Here is a 19,401-nt window from a genome sequence, read left to right on the forward strand (position 1 = left end):
TGTACCATTGTGTAATTTATCCTGGACCCCAGATTATTGGTGTGGGATTTTCTTCAAAATGAGTCTTTAATACTTTTGAAATAAGAACCCTTTTGCATTTTATCTAACAAACTTGGGCCCTTTCAATCATCAGCTTGTCATTCTGCTATTTGCTCAGAGAAATAATTTGGAGTAAGATTATTGATAATTTTAAAGCTGCAAATGTTCGAATGTGATGCAGTAATTTATGGACCTGCCAGTTCCTTGATTGAAGGTTTATTTCACATTATCTCAGTGAACAGTACCTCCTGAGGAAAGCATTTCCTCATGTGCCAGTGGTACTAAAATTATAAACACATTCTTTCTAAAATCATTAAATATTTTATGCAAGGAATGTTCCCCCCTCTGCTGTCAACTAGGTAGTGCTTTGTGAAGTGCCTTGGTTATGTTTTACAAGGTGAAAAGTTAAATAAATATGGGTTGTCAGCTATTCCTCCTCATGTCAATAGAGTCTTAATTCTCATAATGAGCACCTTGCTTCTACAGTTTTGGAAAATGCATTTTGTACTCTCCAACCTGTGCCGTATTCAAATGTGTGTTTACAGTCCTTATGCTTAAGGTGTCAAAAGCTCAAGCGAGATAATACAATGAGTATTTTCACAAATCGGTTTTCTGCAAGTAACAAGTACTGTTTCTTTCTCCACAGGGTGTCTGCGGGTGTCTTTGAGCCTGTTGTTATTGAGAGCCGTTGAGAAACTTGAGCCACTCTGCATCTACTTAACCACTTTCCATTTGAGCTCCTTGCCTACAGCACATCTAGTCTTATCCATCAGGTCATGCCACCCACCAGCTCAGCTGGACTGGAGGAGGGTGGCCACTTACATCAAACAACAGCCCCATTCCCCACTCCCCCTCTCAAGAAGTGGCTGATGTTGGTTCTGACTTCATTGAAGTATTTAGGGAATTGGTTGGGACGTGGCTCCCGTTTTAAAGAAAAGACCTCCCATTTATTTCTGTTGCAGTGCTTACTGAACCAGTACAGAGATCAGGATTTAATTTCAGAAATAGTTTGTTTCTGTGACATTGAAATGTTGTTCAAGCAATCCTCTTGAATCACAACAATTAAATGCCAAAACACTTGTGGCTGAGTGTCTTTTTAAAGGGGGCGGTTTTTCCTTGAAATATTGTCCTCCCAGTGTTACTCCAAAGTAAACCAGAGTGCTCACTACCCTTCTTCTAGACCATTTAGAGACCAGGGCTAAAGACTGCACATCGCCCTGTGAATATTGTTGCATAAAGAGGAAATTTTTAAATGCTTTGGAAAATTTTATTCTGTTTCGCCCCAGACATTTAAGTTGTTGTGCGTGTGAGGAAATCAGTTTGTTTTGATCCACCAAAATTGATTGTGATTTTGGTTACTGGAAAACGCAAATTTTTCACTTAATTATAACAATTTCAGCATAATTGCTGTCAAGTGAAGGAGGTTCATTTTTTAAGAAAAATCAAAATACTGATCGTCTCAATTCTAAATCAATGTATCAACCATGATGCTATTAACGGACACATCAAATGCGGTGATGTCTTTGCACGGAGTATTTGTGTATCTGTGGGGTGTTGGATTTCTCCTGAAATGAAGTAATAGGATTTTTTGTTTCTTTGTCCAGTCGTGACACTTTTTGTGATTTCTGATGCTTCCGACTCATGTCAGGAACTTGACATATTCATACACATATATTGTTCCTTAATAATGCATGTTGTTGGAACGTATTTCTTTATGGGCATGGAGCAGATTCATTCATGTTCATAAATCAGTTGTTTTTTATAGTTGAGCTTCAAAAGAAGATAAATCTGATATGTGTTTTAACCATGCTATCTGAATGGTTACTAAAAGGCTGGCTTTAAAGACTCCAGTCTAGTGGCATGCTGTTGCAATAACAGTAACCTAGTCAGAAGGTATTCTGAAGAGAAATGGATCCTGTGTGCTGTACGATCTTCTTGCAAAGACTAATGATGCACCACTGAACCAGCCACTGGATGACTATTAATATCTTTTATTTGTGCTCAGCTGTTCAGAATGGTAGTGGTCAAATGCTGACCTTGTGGAAATTCTGATGTTTCCTTATTGTTGAATTATATTGGAAGGGACAGCTACTGATTCCAAACTTTGGTCTTGTCTCATAAGCTGTTAGTAAGTGGCCTTTAGTGCAGGCTTTTCCTGCTTTGAAACAAAGTTACTGTAAACCTTTTGGGGGTGAAATTTGTTTTTGTTCCAGATTGATTATGGGCCATTAGAGTACACTTTTACTTCCCAATCAATCTGAGGGATTTGCTAAAGAAGTGCCATGGATTTTTGCTACACAGCATTAACAGCTGGCTGCATATTTTGTACAATACTGTGCTAGTGCAACACTCGATTCTAGCCCATTGAAGTATCTAGTGAAGAGAATTGAGAGTTTGAGAATTGCAGTTCTCCACGTTGCTTGTCTCTGACCTGTTGGGCTGCGAGTGTGTAATCTGATGGGTCCAGATCTTGGTCTATTCAGGCCTGAGCCAGTTTGCTGCCTCTGGTGGAACAAATGAGTCCAGTGATTCATGGCGAGAGGCTGTAGCTCTTTAAAAATGTCATTTTCCTGTTCCTGTCTGAACATGCTGGCGTTGGTTAGCTATGCACTTTGAAGACTTGTATATTTCCTACACTAGCCTTGTCCTCTTGCTTATTGCATGCCACTTGTGAATATTGTGGCTCAGTTTAACGTAATGTGAACAGTTAACTTGTCCACTATCTGTATCTGTGGTAAATTTGAGGCCTAAAATTCAAGGCTGCGATGAATCTTAACTCTTGATTTTTGTACTGTTTTAATAACTGTTCTGTGACAACTAGTGTGAGGAAAATCTTAAGTTTTTTTTAATGCGGAGCCAAAATTAACACTTAACCTGCTGGGATATTACCTCTGTTGCACAGACTGGTTCATAAAATACAAAAGGTACCACCTTCAAGCAACTAAAATCTGCATATTCGTTCAAAAACATCTTTCTGGCCCCTCTTATTTAACCACTGAAGTGCAGGTTATTTGAAGACGCAAAAGAATGCCCATTTAGTCAAATAATATAGAGATAGAAGGTCTTTCATTTTAATTATAATGAATCTTGTACTCAGTGTTGACGCTGAGATGTAAAACCCCATCAAGCTCACCCTCCCATTTTACTGAGTGGATGTCTTCTTGACTTCATGCTAATCCTCTGCCAAAGCTGGTTCTGTCCAAAACATGTTTGCAAGTGAGATTCCGGTGTGTTCAGTAATTCCAAAGTGAACAAAGTTAACAATCAGACAATGCCAGGTTATAGTCCAACAGGATTAATTGGAAGCACTAGCTTTCGGAGTGCAGCTCCTTCATCAGGTGGTTGATGAAGGAGCGGTGCTCCGAAAGCTAGTGCTTCCAATTAAACCTGCTGGACAAAACCTGCTGTTGTGATTTTTAACTTTGTACACCCCAGTCCAACACCGGCATCTCCAAATCATTCCAAAATGAGACATCGTTGTGTGGGACTGCGGCAGTGTCTGCCAGAGACATTTAATCAGAGCGCAATACGATGCTACACAGTTGCACTCCCTACAAATAGACAATGTGAGTGAATAACTCAAAAAAACTTATGCCAATATATTTCTTCATATGTCTGCAAGGTGAAATGCTGTCCCACTGACAAAACTATACTGAATTGAAAAATATTTTTTTCATTTGACTTAAAATTTTGAATATGCAGTTGTGTTTTGCATTTGGGGAGCTGGTCAGCTCAGTTGGCTGGACAGCTAGTTTGTGATGCAGAGTGACTCCCAATAGTGCACATCCACTTCTCTGTGTGGATCCTGCCTCCTTCATCTCTCCCTTCGCCGGAGGCGTGGTGAACTTCAAGTTAAACCACAACAAGTTGTCTATCTCTAATGAGAGAGCAGCCCCATGATCCTCTGGGACTATGGTGAATTTTCTTTTTCAGATTTTGTTACTCAATCCATTATAATGAAAATCCTGTCATAGCTATTCATCCATTTTAGAGCTGAGGTGCACTTTTTACTTTCCAAGTCCTATTTAATTTTTTCCGCCAATCAGATGTTGATCACAAATTTTAAAACAAGAATAACCCCAACACTATCTACCAGTATAATTAGTCATTATGAATGAAAAGGCCAACAGTTTCATGACCTCTTTGATTAGATAGCCCCACTTTTAGATTGTATTTAATTTAGCCCTTGACCATATAGTTTTTCAACTTGTTTGTTTTAAACAATGTAATCAGCTTTAGAAGGCTGAAATGGAGTAGCTGCCTACAGGGATTTCTACAGAATATCTTTGTTGAAGTAGAGTTTGATGCAAGTCGCAGATCATCCATAAATACCACAGTCCTTCCCTAAATCAACTTAGCTTGTTAAAAGAATCAATAAACTTTTCAGATATTCTCAGCATCAATAAAACCAGCAGATCAAGGGTTAAGATTGAATAACAAGTTTTTTTTACATTTTAGTAACATTTGACTATTGGCATTGACGTGTTTAGTTAATCAAAATTTAGTGTAAATTCACTTGGAACAGTTTTTTAATTGAGGTATTTTTTTTCTAGCAGTATTTTCCTGTTTTGACTTGCTTTGTTAGGGGTTAGCATAGCACCTTGCTACAGCTCGTACTAACACAGCTTCAGTTTGTATATTACTTTAAGTGCAGGGATTGCAAACTAAATTGTCACCAACTCAGAGCTCAGCTTGTGCTGTGGCTGTTGCCTTTGAAGGAATTAATTTAATTTGACCAAAGCAAAACATCTTGATAATTGAGACTGGGACCAGTTGTCTCTTAAATCCTTTTTTATTGCTCCCCCTGGACATGCACTTGTGCCCCCCCCCCCCATTTGCTTTGTTGCTTGGTTGCTATTAGGTGGGCACCTACCTCTTTCCGTTGTCTTTTGTTCTTTTCTCCCTGTGTGGGCTCCTTTGCTACCACTCCATGGCCTAGCATTGTTAGAACACCAATTCACCACCCAAGGTCCTCTTCGAGATAGGAGAGTGGTCTTGCCACCTGGGCAGCGATGACAGCAGGCTTGCAAAGCAGTCTGTCCTGTGCTTTGTATTTATTGATGAGAGTTCGTGAAACCAGTAATTTGGAAGGGAGGGATGGCAGAAATGTCTAGTTACGACAAGGTAGCAGATGGGGCTGCTTTGTTACTGGAACTGCAACACGTGGAAACTGCAGTTCCCGTAAGATCACAAATGCAGGGATAGAATGTTTGTCTTGTTGCACGTAGTTTGCTTTACTCAATCCATTATAATGAAAATCCTGTCGTAGCCGTTCATCCATTTTAGAGCTCAGGTGCACTTTTTACTTTCCAAGTCCTATTTAATTTCTTCCGCCAATCAGATGTTGATCACAGATTTTAAAACAAGAATAACTACTTGGTGATTGCTTTTATTTGTGAAACTGTCCGAAATTGACCACTGTTGTAGGAGCTGTGTTTATTTTTTAAAATTGTTTCTGAATTATTTTGATCCTTTCTGTCTGTGTTTCCGGCCAGCAGGCTGACTGGAGACTGCATTATTGTCACAATGGGATGATAGCCCTTGAATATCTCCCTGCGTGACATCGGAAAATGTGTTTAGAATGTTACACGTTGGTGTTGATCGTGTTCCTGATTTCCTTTTGTAAAAGGCAGCATTTTTGTTTTGGTATTACAGTGTGTGGGAATTAATATTGGACTGTTGTAACCTCTGACTAAAGACATTTGCATGATGGAGTGCCAACAGGCCACACTGACGAAGGCAGTCTCTGCCCAGTTATTAATTAGTCAAAATCTTGCAGTACCCCTTTTCACTCTCATGGTTTATCAGCAGCAATATCGGGAAACTATTGATGAGAACCCTGTTTTGCTCTACGACAGTTCAAGATATAACAGCAGCAATCAAATGCATTCACTTCTGGCTGTTAGAATGCATGCTGCCTGTAGTTAATTGGACGAGTTCTATGAAGGCCACAGTGTGCTCATTTTATAATGGGTAAATCCATCAAAGCTGAATATCATTCAGTAAATTAGAGAGGGATGGGAAGGCCAAAGAATATAAACTTGCAGCAATATCAAACCAAATCAAAGCTAAAGCCTTTAATCCCTTTGGTCCATAGATTTCACAATACCTCATCCTACTTCCTTCGAATTCCACAAGAAGCTGCTTCAGTGGGCAGCAGACAACCTGGTTATGATGTTTCCATTTGAACGAGGCACCTACAGAGTTGTTTGCTGTCTTTTGTGAGAGCTTCAACTTTAAGAACCTTGGGATTGGAATTTTTAGAAGCAACTAAAATCTGCCATAGAACCTGAAGGAAGCACATTCTTAATTCCAAAGATTGATTTTGACGGTTATTTATTTTGAACTAATTGATGCAACTGGGGGGACTGTTGTGTGTGACAGAGAGACAGAGTCTGTGTGAGAGCGAGGAAGACTGATAGGCAGGCTGTGAGCTTCTGTACCAGAGAGAGGGAGCTGGATGGACTAGATGGGAAAGAGATGGATGGAGAGTGTGTGCATGTAGGGTGTGAGGGATGGACTTGTGTCTGTGTATGTGTGAGAGACCAGTAATGTTTTGAGACGTGCTGGTGGAGAGAAGAAAATTCACTGAGACTAGAGTTAATTCCAAGCGAAAGAACAGTTAATTCCCTGTGGGAAAATCTATTGCTAAAGCTGTGCTAACTACAGCAAATTGGATAACTCGAGTTTGTTAACTAATGATAGTGCTGGAAACTTCACTTTCAAATCAAGCCAGGCATGAGGGAAATTGAAATTGCTGCACACTCCATGAAGTCCTTCCTGCTGCTGATAATGTGTTCTGGTGGCCCATTGGCTGGTTAAAGGAGTTGCAGAGATTCACTACCACAGTAAGGTGTGAGCATTGCTGATTTAGTCCAGCATCCAGTTACCAATGGGGCTTTGTTTAAAAATAAATAAATACCAATCCTGTTTTAATCACTTCTTGGGTAAAATGTTGCTTGTTCCCTTTTGGAATTATTTTGAGGTTCCCATGCTTTAACTGGGAGCTGTGGGGGATCTTTTAGATTCTGGATAAAAAGCGGCATCACCTCAAATCTGGATTGATTTGGAATACAAAGTGTTTTGTAAGCTTTTTTTAAAAATTGACAGGGTATTAAGTGCCAGCAGCAAGCACCCATTTGGGAATTCTGAGGATGACCAGATGTGCCTGTTATCTGACCAAGTGGCACCTACAGTACAACAATGATCCTGAACAACTCCTTTAATCAGCTGTAATTGGGCAAATGACGTGTGGCTCCCTGGCACTCTGCTTGCCTTAAGTAAATCTGTATATTTCTGAAAGCATTTGAAGCTATGCATTGGGAGATTAGGCCCTTCCCTAGATGGATTTAACACTTTGAGACCTAACTCTGAACTAAAGGTAAATGATGACAGATTTTTATGGTTTTGTTAAAAGTAAAGGTGTTACAGAATGTATTCCGAAAGATATATTTAGACACTTATTTTTGTGATCCTATGGAGGTGAGTGTACAGGTTTCTTAAAACAAAATGCCCAGAGGATGTGGAATTTATAGAAATGTTTATCAGCTGGAATATTGTATAACATTTAGATATGTTTAGAATGCACAATGTACTGTAATTGGTTAAAAATATTTGTAATAAGGTTATTTGTTTCATATTTTGAAGTGTATAGGAGCAGTATCATGTAATACTGTTTTCTGGGAAATAAATAATATTGGGTACCTGTATTAACAATAAAGCTGTTATTTTGTGTTTAGCGTAAGAATCTTATTTTTAACACAATTGGTTGGGTTTTTACCTGTTTCTTAGGAGATGTATGGTCCTACGAGGTTGCTGTCCTCATTGAGTTAGCTGGATAAGGCACAATCTGTTTTTCCATCTGACTTTGTTTGGACCTTTAAGACTTTACTGCTGGGGTTCTATTAAACTCCTGTGACATTTTCTTGCCTTGTCCAAGTGGTCATTGTGCAAACATACTTCGTGCACTGTGGCACATTGAAACATGGAAGATAGGAAAAGGCCATTCAACCCCTCAAGTCCGTTCAACCATTCAATATGTTCGTGGCTGATCATCAAGCTCAATATCCTAATCCTTCCTTCCCTCGCGTGTCCTTTAATTCCTTTAGCCACAAGAGCTGCACCGACTGCCTCTTTTTGAAAGCATGATGTTTTGGCCTCAGCCATATCCTGTGACAGGCTCACCACACTCTGTGTGAAAAAATTTATCCTCGTCTCATTAACCCATCTCAGTAATTTCTGCTCATCACATTTTACAAGGCTACTTCACCGGTTAGTAGTCTGCAGTGGGAACCCTGGAAGGTTCCCTTGTGTTTAAAGCATGGGAGATAAATTTCAATTCTTGAAGTTGTGAGAGATTAGCCAATCGAGCACAAGTGAACGGTTTGGTCCTACATGCATCGCAGCCTGGACAGTTTGGTATTTGCTTCACAAAACAACTTTCCGAGGTATTAATGGCAGGATCTAGCACCTGTCGATTCAACCCATTGTGCTTGTTACTCGTGTATCTGGAACTCTGGATGACTCATCCATCAGTAAAAATCATTGCACCATTGTACTCTTTGCAAAAAGTCTGAATTCAGATCCTCAGTTTCGCTGGGTGGCATTTGAATTCACTTTCATGTTTTAGTCCACTTCCATCGCTGCTATAGCAACTATCTGCTGCAAGTCTCAGTACTTACAACTGGAGATCTCTGGAAGTGTGTTAGTATTTGCAGTAGTCATAATTTGGAGATGCCAGTGTTGGGCTGGGGTGTACAAAGTTAAAAATCACACAACACCAGGTTATAGTCCAACAGGTTTAATTGGAAGCACCAGCTTTCAGAGCGCTACTCCTTCATCAGATGGTTGACATCTGTTTCCACACTGTAAGTAATCTAATCTAATCTAATATGTTCCTAGGTTGTAGTGGAAAGCATGGGTTTGTTCTCCAAGCACTGACAGTTGTTTTTATAGAGGTGTATAAATTATATCTTGGATAAGTTAGACCAAGTAAAATCTCGACCCATGAGATGATGATAATAAGCCTTTGGGGGAGACGGGGGTGGCCCGGATTTCAGAACTTAAGGATGAGATGCGAGGGAAAATGAGAAATAATGTTTATGCAGCCTATAGTAACCACCTGGAACTCTCCGCCAATAACTAGATGGAAGCAGAAATGGCAATAGTTTCGAAAGGAAATCAGATGGGCATTTGAAGGGAATAACTTACAGGTTTATGGGGTTTGAAGTCAGATGACACCAGGTTATAGTACAACAGGTTTATTTGAAATCACAAGCTTTCGGAGCACTGCTCCTTTGTAAGATGAAGTGACTTCAAAAGCTTGTGATTTTGAATGAACCTGTTGGACTATAACCTGGTGTCCCTGACTTCTGACTTTGTCCAACCCAGCATCTTCACATCAGGTTTACAGGGGTTTGAGATTGCCTGGATTGTTAGTCAGAGAGGCTTGAGGGGGGCTTTATGGGCTTCCATACTGTAAATGGCTGATTCCATCTCTGCTTTCTTTTCCACACCTCCCTCACCACCTCTCCCCACGCCATCCACCCTTCCCATCTATCTCTCCCATTCAATATGTGAAGATCTATTTGTATTTTGAAGGTAATAGTTGTGAACTTCAAGGAGCAGGCTTGGAAAATACAATCCAGACAAACCCTGTGAAAGTATTTTTGGTTTATGTAGCATATCCCTCAATAGAGACGGTGAAAGATGAGATCTGAACCCTTTACAACACTATGTCTCCGATACAAATTCCAGCTCGGTGGATCTTACTTCAGTTGTAACGTCTTGGGTCCCACTGCTTTCTTCTTTTTCTCTCCACACACGCGTAGTACAAACTGCACCAGATATTTTCTTTGGGAATGATTTCGACACCATTAGGAGTTCGGACTGGACTAAGCGCACACAACCCTGAGAAAATAACCACAGGGATCTCAGATTCTACACTTCAGTGGCTCTCATTAACAAGCACTTGTGATGAGGGGAGGGTGTTGGAGATGGTATTTGTAACTTAAAATATTGTCCAAAGCAAAATACTGCGGAATGTTACTACGAACCTGAAATAGAAACAGTGTCTGTGCACTGTGAAAACAGCACATTGTAAAAAGCGCCCTGATAATTCTTATAGCAGGGTTCACCAGGATTCAATCATACACTTTGCTTTAAGATACTAGTCATAGAGTTAGACAGCACAGAAACAGACCCTTCAGCCCAACTTGTCCATGCTGACCAGATATCCTAACCTAATCTAGTCCCATTTGCCAGCAGTTGGCCCATATCCCTCTTAAACCCTTCCTATTCATATACCCATCCAGATGCCTTTTAAATGCTGCAATTGTACCAGCCTCCACTATTTCCTCTGGCAGCTCATACCATACCCTCACCACCCTCTCTATGAAAAAGTCACCCCTTGGGTCCCTTTTACATCTTTTCCCTCTCATCCTAAAGCTATGCTGTCTTGTTCTGGACTGTCCCAATCCAGGGAAAAGACGGTGTCTATTTATCCTATCCATGACCCTCATGCTTTTATAAATCTCTATAAGGTCACTACCAAAGCATTTAACCAGTGACGTACATTTTGAGGGTATAGCTCAGTGGGTTTGATTCTAGTCTCAGGTGACTGTGTGGGCTTCCTCTGGGTGCTCTGGTTTCCTCCCACAGGCTAAAGATGTGCAGTTTAGATGAATTGGCCATGCTAAATTGCCTATAGTGTTCAGGAATGTGTAGGTTAGGTGCATTAGTCAGGGGTAAATATAGAATGGTATGGTAGGGAATGGGTCTGGATGGGTTACTGTTTGGAGGGTTGGTGGAAAAAGGGCCTGTTTCCACACTAGGGATTCTATGATTCTATTTTATTGGCTATAATGTAGGAAAAGCAAAAATCAATTTGCGCACAGCCAGGTTCCACAAACAGGAATGGAGTTTCTTTTTATTCAGTCGTGGGATGTGGGAGTCACTGGCACGGCCAGCATTTGTCGCCCCATCCTCACATGCCTCAGAGAAAGTGGTGGTGAGCCACCTACTTGGACCACGGCAGTCCTTAGAGTGTGGGTTCTGTTGGGAAGGAGTTCCAGAATCGTAATCTATGACTGTAAGGGAGCAGTGATAGATTTCCAAGTCAGGGTGGTGGTGTTCCCATGTAACTGCTGCCCTTGTCCTGCTGGATGGAAGTGGTCGTGGGTTTGAGAAAGTGCTAAAGATCTTTGGTGAATTGTTGCTGTGCATTTTTATCAATGTTGTGGAGGTGGTGCCAATCAAGCTGTCTTGTCTTTAGTGGTGTCAAAAATCTCGAGTGTTGTTCGAGCTGCATTAATCCAGGCAAGTGGGGGGTATTCCATCACACTCCTGACTGCTGTCTTAGAGATGATGGACAGGCTTTGGGGAGTCAGGAAGTGAGTTATTCAGTGCAGTAATCCTGACCTCTAACCTGCTCTTATAGCCATTGTATTTATAATTGCTAGTCCTGTTCAGTTTCTGGCACAGAGGAAGGCCATTCAGCCCATTATGTCTGCACTGGTTCTATCACCTCATCAATTAATCAAACCTCTGAACACTGTTAGTAGTTTATGCTCTCATTCCATGCTCATCTCTGAGAGATACCTGGGGATTTCTGTTCACAAGAAGAACTATTTAAGTGCAAATTGTTTCACCCACCAAACAGGAAATAGAATGTGACAGTTATGCCGAACATGATTAAGATGATGGTTCTCGGACCGACATCCTGAGGTTCACAGCTGTTGGGACAGGCACAAGGATCGTCAACATCAATCTGTAACAAATTGGGATTCTCCGTAGTGCGTGATCGGACCACAGAGTGATTGGAGCTGCAGTTATACCGAACCACTGTATGCAGAGGGCTGCAGTGTGATGCTGCAAGATAACAAAATATTGACGAAAATGTGTAAAACTCAACAACAACTTGTATTTGTATAGCCCCTTTAATTGTAAAACATCCCAAGAAGCTTCTCAGTCTCGGTATCATGCACAACGTATCACTGAACTACATAGCAATTGTACGATAGGGAACAACATGGCAAAATCCACGTTATTCGTCAGCTCAGTAAATACAAAATTAAACTTTAAAACATTAACAAACCGGCACCTACAAAACTGGGCATCTTATCTGTCTCCTGGGTTTGATTAAACAGAAACTGCGCAGATTCTGGGAAAAGGCAAGAGTTTGGCACTAAGTCATAATGCACAGATTGCCAGTGCTAACACTGATGGGCTGAATGGGCTCCTTGTGCATTGTAACAATTCTGAGGATATTGGATGATTATTTTAAAACAGAAATTGGTTCTGCTAATGATGGAGATATCAGATGATTTTTCACGATTGGTCCAGACTGCCATGTTAATGACAACCATCCCCTAATCAATCACTGCTCAAGGACTGATTAACTCTGGGTTACAATTGGTTGGTTTATTTTAAAAGAGTAAAACATTATAGGTTATAAAACAGACATTACAGATTAATTCTGTCTGCACAGCTTGCAAACCCAAAGCAGACTAACAGGCAGGCAGAGTCACAACATTGTTCACACACACTACATGGAGTTCTGGATGTAAGTTTGCTCGCTGAGCTGGAAGGTTCATTTTCAGATGTTTCATCACCAAACTAGGCAACATCATTAGTGAGCCTTTGGTGAAGCACTGGTGTTAGTGACCCACTTTCTATTTATGTGTTTACATTTCCTTGGGTTGTTTCTCCTCTGAGAAAAAGAACAGGAAATTACATCACCAACTCAAGGAAACCTAAATACATAAATAGAAAATGGGACATAACACCAGTCCTTCACCAGAGGCTCACTGATGATGTTGCCTAGTTTGGTGATGAAACATCTGAAAACGAACCTTCCAGCTCAGCGAGCAAACTTACATCTAGAACCTCAACCTGAGCTACAAATCTTCTCAAAACTCGGTAGTACATGGAGTCCTTAAAGATGAACTCTCTTAAAAGCATGACACGTACAGGGTAATTTTGAATCAATCTGTTTAAAGACATTATTATACATGGACCAGATGGGACAGGAACCCATCCTAGAAGCTCAGAGATAGTATCACTACCACGTTGCCAAAACAGCCCTCAAGATGGAGCATATTTAATGGTTTCAAGCAAAACATATAGACCTAGTACATTCACTATTTCCCCCCCCCCCCCCCCCACACCCAGACAGGCTGTATTTGCTCTTCCCCTTTCCCCTCCATATTCATAGGAGCTACATTTAACCCTTGCCAACTGGCTGCAGGATTCAGGGATTCATAGTCACCTAGCTCCACAATCAGGAGATCAGAGGCTGATCCTTTGCAGCTGTTCCAATTTACTCAAGATAGTTTCTGAAAATTCACAGAAACAAAATGAACTTTGAAAAATTGATCATTTTTGGGTATAGAATGCGGCTGGCCACAGTTCCAAAGAATCCCAACAGTGTGAAAACAGGCCATTCAGCCCTACGAGTCCACCCTGACTCTCTGAAGAGCATCCCACTCACATCCATCCCCTAGATCTCCCTTGCTACATCTTTACATTGCACAGCTCCCCCAGTCCCTCACTCTGTTAGAAATCTTCTTTTCCCAAGAACTTTCCAAATTCCTTCCATTCCCTCATTCCTCCTGCCGTTTTCCATGTAGCAATTTAAACATCAACATGAATGTCATTATTTAGGAACAAAGGAAGGCCATTCAGCCCCTCCTCTGAGGGTGTCACTCTCCTCGTCTTTTGAAGTCTGATCAATGACTTTACTCTGGTTTTAGAATTATAGAACTCCCTACAGTACAGATAAAGGCCATTTGGCTCATCAAGTCTGCACCCAACCAAAAAGCATCCCCACCCATGCCTGTAACCTCAAATGGGATCTTTAACCATGGCTGATCCACCTAACCTGCACATCGTTGGACTGTGGGAGGAACACAGAGCAACGGAAAAGACCCACGCAGACACGGGGAGAATGTGCAAACTCCGCACAGACAGTCACCCGAGGCTAGTCCCTGGTGCTGTGAGACAACAGCGCCAACCACTGAGCCACCATATCACCTCTTTTCTAAAATCAAAAGTCAGATGACTCCAGGTTATAGTCCAACAGGTTTATTTGAAATCACAAGTTTCGGAGCACTGCTCCTTCGCCAGGTGAAATGATTCGTCAAGTGACAGCGCTCCGAAAGCTTGTGATTTTAAATAAACCTGTTGGGCTATAACCTGGTGTCGTCTGACGTCTGACCTTGTCTACCCCAATCCAAGCCCGGCATAGCTCTTTTCAAAAGGCAAACCAATTTGGAGTCTTACCAGGGTAGGTGACGGTAAGGCTTTGTGAATCGTTGTCATAGCTGAACACATTATTCCCATGTCTTCCAAAGTTGAGAAAATCCACTGTCTCCTTGTTTGGAGCTCGGGACCTGACAACAACACAAACGGCCACCTCCAAGCACTCAAAGGAGAACCCAGCAGGTTCACTGAAGGGAAGACAGGGACTGAATGAGAGTGAACTTTCAGGATCGGATTCCTTGCCCGAACCTGTTAGTGGTGCATCCCTCTCCAGGAATCCATCAGCGTCTCCCATTGCTGCCAGGTTTATCACCCCAGATCCATCCTGCATTATACATTTGCAGGGGTTCACCTTAATGCAGCCGGTTAACAGGGAGGCAGAGCTGGGAACCCATAACATCAGCAGCAGGCACAACCTCCAGAGATTCCAAACACTCGGCATCTCAGAGAGGAATTTTCCACATTGACGTACCATCAGAGTGAGAAGTGTCCTGCAGTTGGCAACTGAAGGGAAACTGTTTGCAGTCAGTTATTTGTACTGGAGCCTGAGCTATGACGTTAACTCCTGGGGAACAGGACAGGCCCACTTGTCAGACTGGGATAGCCACTTGGTTTTACAATTTCTCCTGCTCATCTATTTAAAATTTTCGTCCCACCAAAGTGGAAAGATGTTGGCCAGGTAACATGGTGGTGTGTTGAAGTTGCAGGTAGCTGGAAGCTCAGCGTCACAGATCATTGGTGTTCTGCAAAGTGGCCGCCCAGTATGTGCTTTGACTCCCCGGTGTAGAGGAGACCACATTGTGGTAAACAAATGCAGTAGACTAGATTGTGAGAAGTGCAGGTAAAGTGCTGCTTCACCTGGAAGGTGTATCTGGGGCTTTGGGTGTTCCCTAGCCAATATCTCTGTCTCCATAGGATACCTACAGTATGGATACCGGCCATTTGGCCCAACAAATCCACACCGACTCTCCAAAGAGTATCCCACACAGTCCCAACCCTGTATTTCCCAGGGCTAATGCACTTAACCTGGACACTATGGACAATTTCCCATGGCCAATCCACCTAATCTGCAGACAGTGGTGGAAACCAGAGCACCTGGAGGAAACCCACGCAGACATGGGGAGAATGTGCAAACTCCACACAGACAGGCGCCCAAGGCTGGAATCGAACCCGGGTCCCTGGCGCTGTGAGGCAGCAGTGCTAACCACTGAGTCACCGGCTGCTGGCTGCAGTGCTCTAGTGAAGCTCAGTGCAAGCCGGAAGAACAGCACCTCATTTTCCATTTGGGGTCCCTGCAACCTTCAGGACTCAATATCAAGTTCAACGATTTTAAGGGCTAAACAGTAACTTCCACATCTGTTACCCACCTCACAGCCCAGGCTTGTCACAGCATGGGCTACTTTCAGCAAACCCATTTTTAGCGACTTGATAGCGGCTTGTCTTTCTTCCTGTCTGTCTATCTGTCTTTCCCTCTCTCTCTGGGCTTCACCTATCACTTACTCCTTTAGCCCCAGTGCTTTCCCCACCTGCTATCTTTGACAGGTATACCAGCCTTTTCCTAGTTACTACTAATTCTGAGGAATGTTCATTGGATTGGAAATGTTAACTCTGCTCTCTCTCTCCACAGATGTTGCTAGACCTGAGTTTCTCCAGCGATTGCTGTTTTCAGATTTCCAGCATCCACAGTTCTTTGTTTATTTTTAAATTCTCATCCTTATTTTCAAACCGTTCCCTGGTTTCCACGTCCTTCCCTCATCTCTGTTGCATGGTCTTACATCCCTCGGAGATTTCCGCACCCTCTATTTCCAATATATTCCGCATTCCCCCTGGACTTTCATCGTTCCAACGCTGGTGACTGTGCCTTCAGCTAGTTAGCGGGAATTCCCACTCTAAACCTCTGTCTCCTTCAAGTCACTCCTTAACATCTGCCTCTGTGACCAATTAAGCTTTTGGTCATGTTGATGAATCTCTGAATTGTTATGGTGTAGGAGGCTATTTGGCCTGCACTTGCTCAGTCAACAAGCATCGTGACCTGGCATCCATCTCCTGCCTTTCCCCCATAACCTGGAACTTTATTGTTAGCCAAATAACCATCCAATGCCCCTCTTGACTGCCCCAGTTGAACCTGCCTCCACCACAGTTCAAGGCCTAGTCCACACTCTAATTACTCGCTGAGTGAAAAATATTTTCACATTACCCTTGTTTCGTTTGCAGATCACTTTCAATTTACGTCCTCTTGTTCTTGTTCCTTTTACAAGTGGAAAACATTTCTCCCTATGTCCTCTGTCCAGCCCACTCATGTCTTTGGAAACCTCCACCAGGTTTCCTGTCTTCCTTTTTCTCTCCAGGGAGAACAGTCCCAGCTTCTTCAATCTATCCTCATCATTGAAGTTTCTCATCTCCTGGGACCATTCATATAAATTACTTCTGCACACTCTCCCATGCATTCACATCTTTCCTATAATGTACTGCCCACACCTGTACACACAGTGCTTTCAGGTGGCTCAGTGGTTAGCAATGCTGCCTCAGAGAGGCAGGCATCCGGGTTCAATTCCAGCCTCAGGTGACTGTGTAGAATTTGCACATTCTCCCTGTGTCTGCATGGGTTTGCTCTGGGTTCATTCCACAGTCCAAAGATGTGCAGGTTAGGGTGGAATGGCTGTGCTAATTGCTGCATTGTGCAGGCTATGTGCATTAGCTATGGTAAATGCAGGGTTACAGGGAAAGAGCAGGGGGCTTGATTTGGTAGGATGCTCTTCAGAGGGTCAGTATGGATCCGATGGGCCAAATAGTCTGCTATTTGCTACTGTAGAGATTGTATGATACAACTCCAGCTGCAATCTAACAAGGTCTTAAATAAAGTTCAGCATCACCTCTTTGCTTTTGTACTCACATATTTCCTTATGTGCTTCCACCTGTGAAGCAACTAGAGATGTTTACAGGCGCTAAGTAAGTGTGGGTTGTTGTTGTTTACCCAAGCACTGCAGCTTATCTTGCTGAACAGATGTTTGCCTTCTGTGCACTATCATGACTCGATAATTCCTGTGCCTTCTCTCTATCCCTATTTAACACACGGATGAAAAACAGATAAACTGGGGAGCAACTGGGTCAGAGAGTACAGCATTGTGATGGGGAATTTAACTGAAAGACAGTCAGTCTGGAGATGATTAAAATGCAAATGAGGGTTTCAATAGGTGAGGGTAAATTTGGGCACTGTTACAGAGGTGAAAACAGGCAGTCTCTGTGATGGCACAGAAACATACCAGTCAGAAGCTCATTTCAGGACTTGGCGCACAACAATTAGAAAGAAACAAGAACAGGAAGTGCTGGAGAAACTCAGCAGGTCTGGCAGCATCTGTGTGGAGAGAAACAGAGTTAACATTCCAGGTCCTGTGACCCGAAGGGAGTGTTTGTGTTTCTGTTTGTTTCAGATCTCCAGTGTCTGCACTTCTTTTGTTTTATTTCGGTAATAGGCGGGTTTGTTCTCAGGGAGAGGGATGGAAAGGTCGTCGGGAAGCAGAGTTTGGAGAGAGGGGGGTTAACAACACCAACAGATTTTGCCTTTCCAGGACGTGATTGCCGGGAACTTTCTGCTCTTTGGATCCCTGGTTTAGCAGGAGGGGCTCAAGTGTGTGAAAGCCAACATAGTGCTTTTAGATCGTGTTAGTGAGGGGCAGCATGTATAGGAGATAGAGCCAACTGAACATCCTTGGTGGGAAGGACTCTTGTGGTAGTAATCTGTTCGCAGGATGTAAGTGTCTCTGGTTGGGCCATTATTTATTGCCAGTCCCTAATTGCCCAGAGGGCAATTAAGAGCCATCCACATTGCTGTGGGTCTGGAATCACGTGTAGGCCAGACCAGGTAAGGATGGCAGTTTCCTTCCCTGAAGGGGATTACTGAACCAGATTGGTTTTTCCAATAACAGATTCATGGTTATCATTAGATCTTAGTCAGGATTTGAACCCAGGGTCCCAGAACAATACTGGGTCTCTGGACTAACAGTCCAGCAATAATACCAGTAGATCATTTCCTGCCTTGTACCTCTCAGCTAGGAGTTCCGGGTTCGAGTCCCATGTGTTCCAGAGGTGTGTAATAATATCTCCATCTCATTGGTGGGGGAAGAGGGGACACTGGAAACAGTGGGACAGGGGCAGCAAGAGGAGCCCATGGGGGGGGGGGGGCTACAATGAGATAGATGGAACGAGGTAAAAGAGCAGCACCCCCTACAGGACAGCACAGGGAGGCTGTAGAGCTGGAGAATGATGTGGTTGGTGGGGTCAAAGGGGAAGGACAGGTGGAGAGGAACATAGAGGGAAAATTCAACCTTGTCACAGGATGTAATTTGTGACATTTGATATGAGCTGTTTTGCAACTGGAGTAGGAATGTAAGCCTGGTTGGAGTTAAGGACAGTTAGACCAGAATTTAGGAGACAATAGCACATTGTAGAGTCATAGAGTCATACAGCACGGAAACAGACCCTTCAGCCCAATCTGTCTACGTTAACAATAATCCCAAACTAACCTCGTCCTATTTGCCAGTGTTTGGCTCATATCCCTCCAAACCTTTCCCATCCACGTACTTATCCAAATGTCTTTTAAATGCTGTAACTCGCATCTACCACTTCCTCTGGCAGTTCATTCCACACATGAACCAATCCTCTCACCTTAAAAATATGCCCCTTGTTTTGAACTCCCTTACCTTAGGGAAAAAAAACCCCTGTGCTATTCAACTTATCCAAACCCCTTATAATGTGATAAACATCTATACTCAAGTTCTTACTCTCCGATGAAAAAAGTCCCAGCCTATTTTTATAATTCAAATACTCCAATCCCGTTAACATTCTGGTCAATCTTTGCTAAGCCCTCTTCAACTTAATAATTTCCTTCCTGTAGCAGCATGTTCAAAAACTTTGAAGAGGAATGGGAGGTTGGAGATGAGGGAAGGACAGCAGAGTCCTTTTTGAGAAGAAGGCTGGTGTCAGAGGATGCAGTGGTTTAGCGATATCATCGCTGGACTGCCCACTTCACTGTTAGCCTTGGCTCACAGGTTTGAATCCCACCAGGGACTCTGGTGAAATTAGTAGTCGTGAAGTTAACAGCTA

General features: G+C 42.6%; 2 protein-coding genes across 3 annotated transcripts in view; one reads left to right on the top strand and one right to left on the bottom strand.

Annotated features, from left to right (window-relative positions):
• Positions 1-7,777, top strand: part of LOC140469419 (early estrogen-induced gene 1 protein-like) — a 113,923-nt gene extending 106,146 nt beyond the window's left edge. For both annotated transcript variants that reach the window (XM_072565921.1, XM_072565922.1), the window contains exon 11: positions 686-7,777. In XM_072565921.1, coding sequence (XP_072422022.1) covers positions 686-731 — 46 coding nt within the window. In that variant the 3' untranslated portion in view covers positions 732-7,777. The remainder of the gene's footprint in view (positions 1-685) is intronic.
• A 1,046-nt stretch (positions 7,778-8,823) lies between these two features.
• LOC140469420 (uncharacterized) lies at positions 8,824-14,789 on the bottom strand. The gene is made up of 3 exons (XM_072565923.1): positions 14,320-14,789; positions 11,692-11,907; positions 8,824-9,948 (listed from the first exon to the last, which is right to left on the bottom strand). The coding sequence occupies exons 1-3, from the start codon at positions 14,771-14,773 to the stop codon at positions 9,812-9,814; spliced, it is 807 nt and encodes a 268-aa protein (XP_072422024.1). The 5' UTR covers positions 14,774-14,789; the 3' UTR covers positions 8,824-9,811.
• Between the last annotated feature and the right edge of the window lie 4,612 nt (positions 14,790-19,401).

The sequence above is a fragment of the Chiloscyllium punctatum genome, chromosome 49, assembly GCF_047496795.1.
Source record: "Chiloscyllium punctatum isolate Juve2018m chromosome 49, sChiPun1.3, whole genome shotgun sequence".
Classification (NCBI taxonomy): domain Eukaryota; kingdom Metazoa; phylum Chordata; class Chondrichthyes; order Orectolobiformes; family Hemiscylliidae; genus Chiloscyllium; species Chiloscyllium punctatum.

Coding starts and splice junctions, on each gene's coding strand:
- LOC140469420 (XM_072565923.1), bottom strand. CDS start 14,773: ATGGTACGTCAATGTGGAAAATTCCTCTCTGAGATGCCGAGTGTTTGG. Junction 11,908..14,319: donor CCTTACCGTCACCTACCCTG/GTAAGACTCCAA, acceptor GTTATCTTGCAG/CATCACACTGCAGCCCTCTG. Junction 9,949..11,691: donor CACATTCTATTTCCTGTTTG/GTGGGTGAAACA, acceptor TTATTTTCTCAG/GGTTGTGTGCGCTTAGTCCA.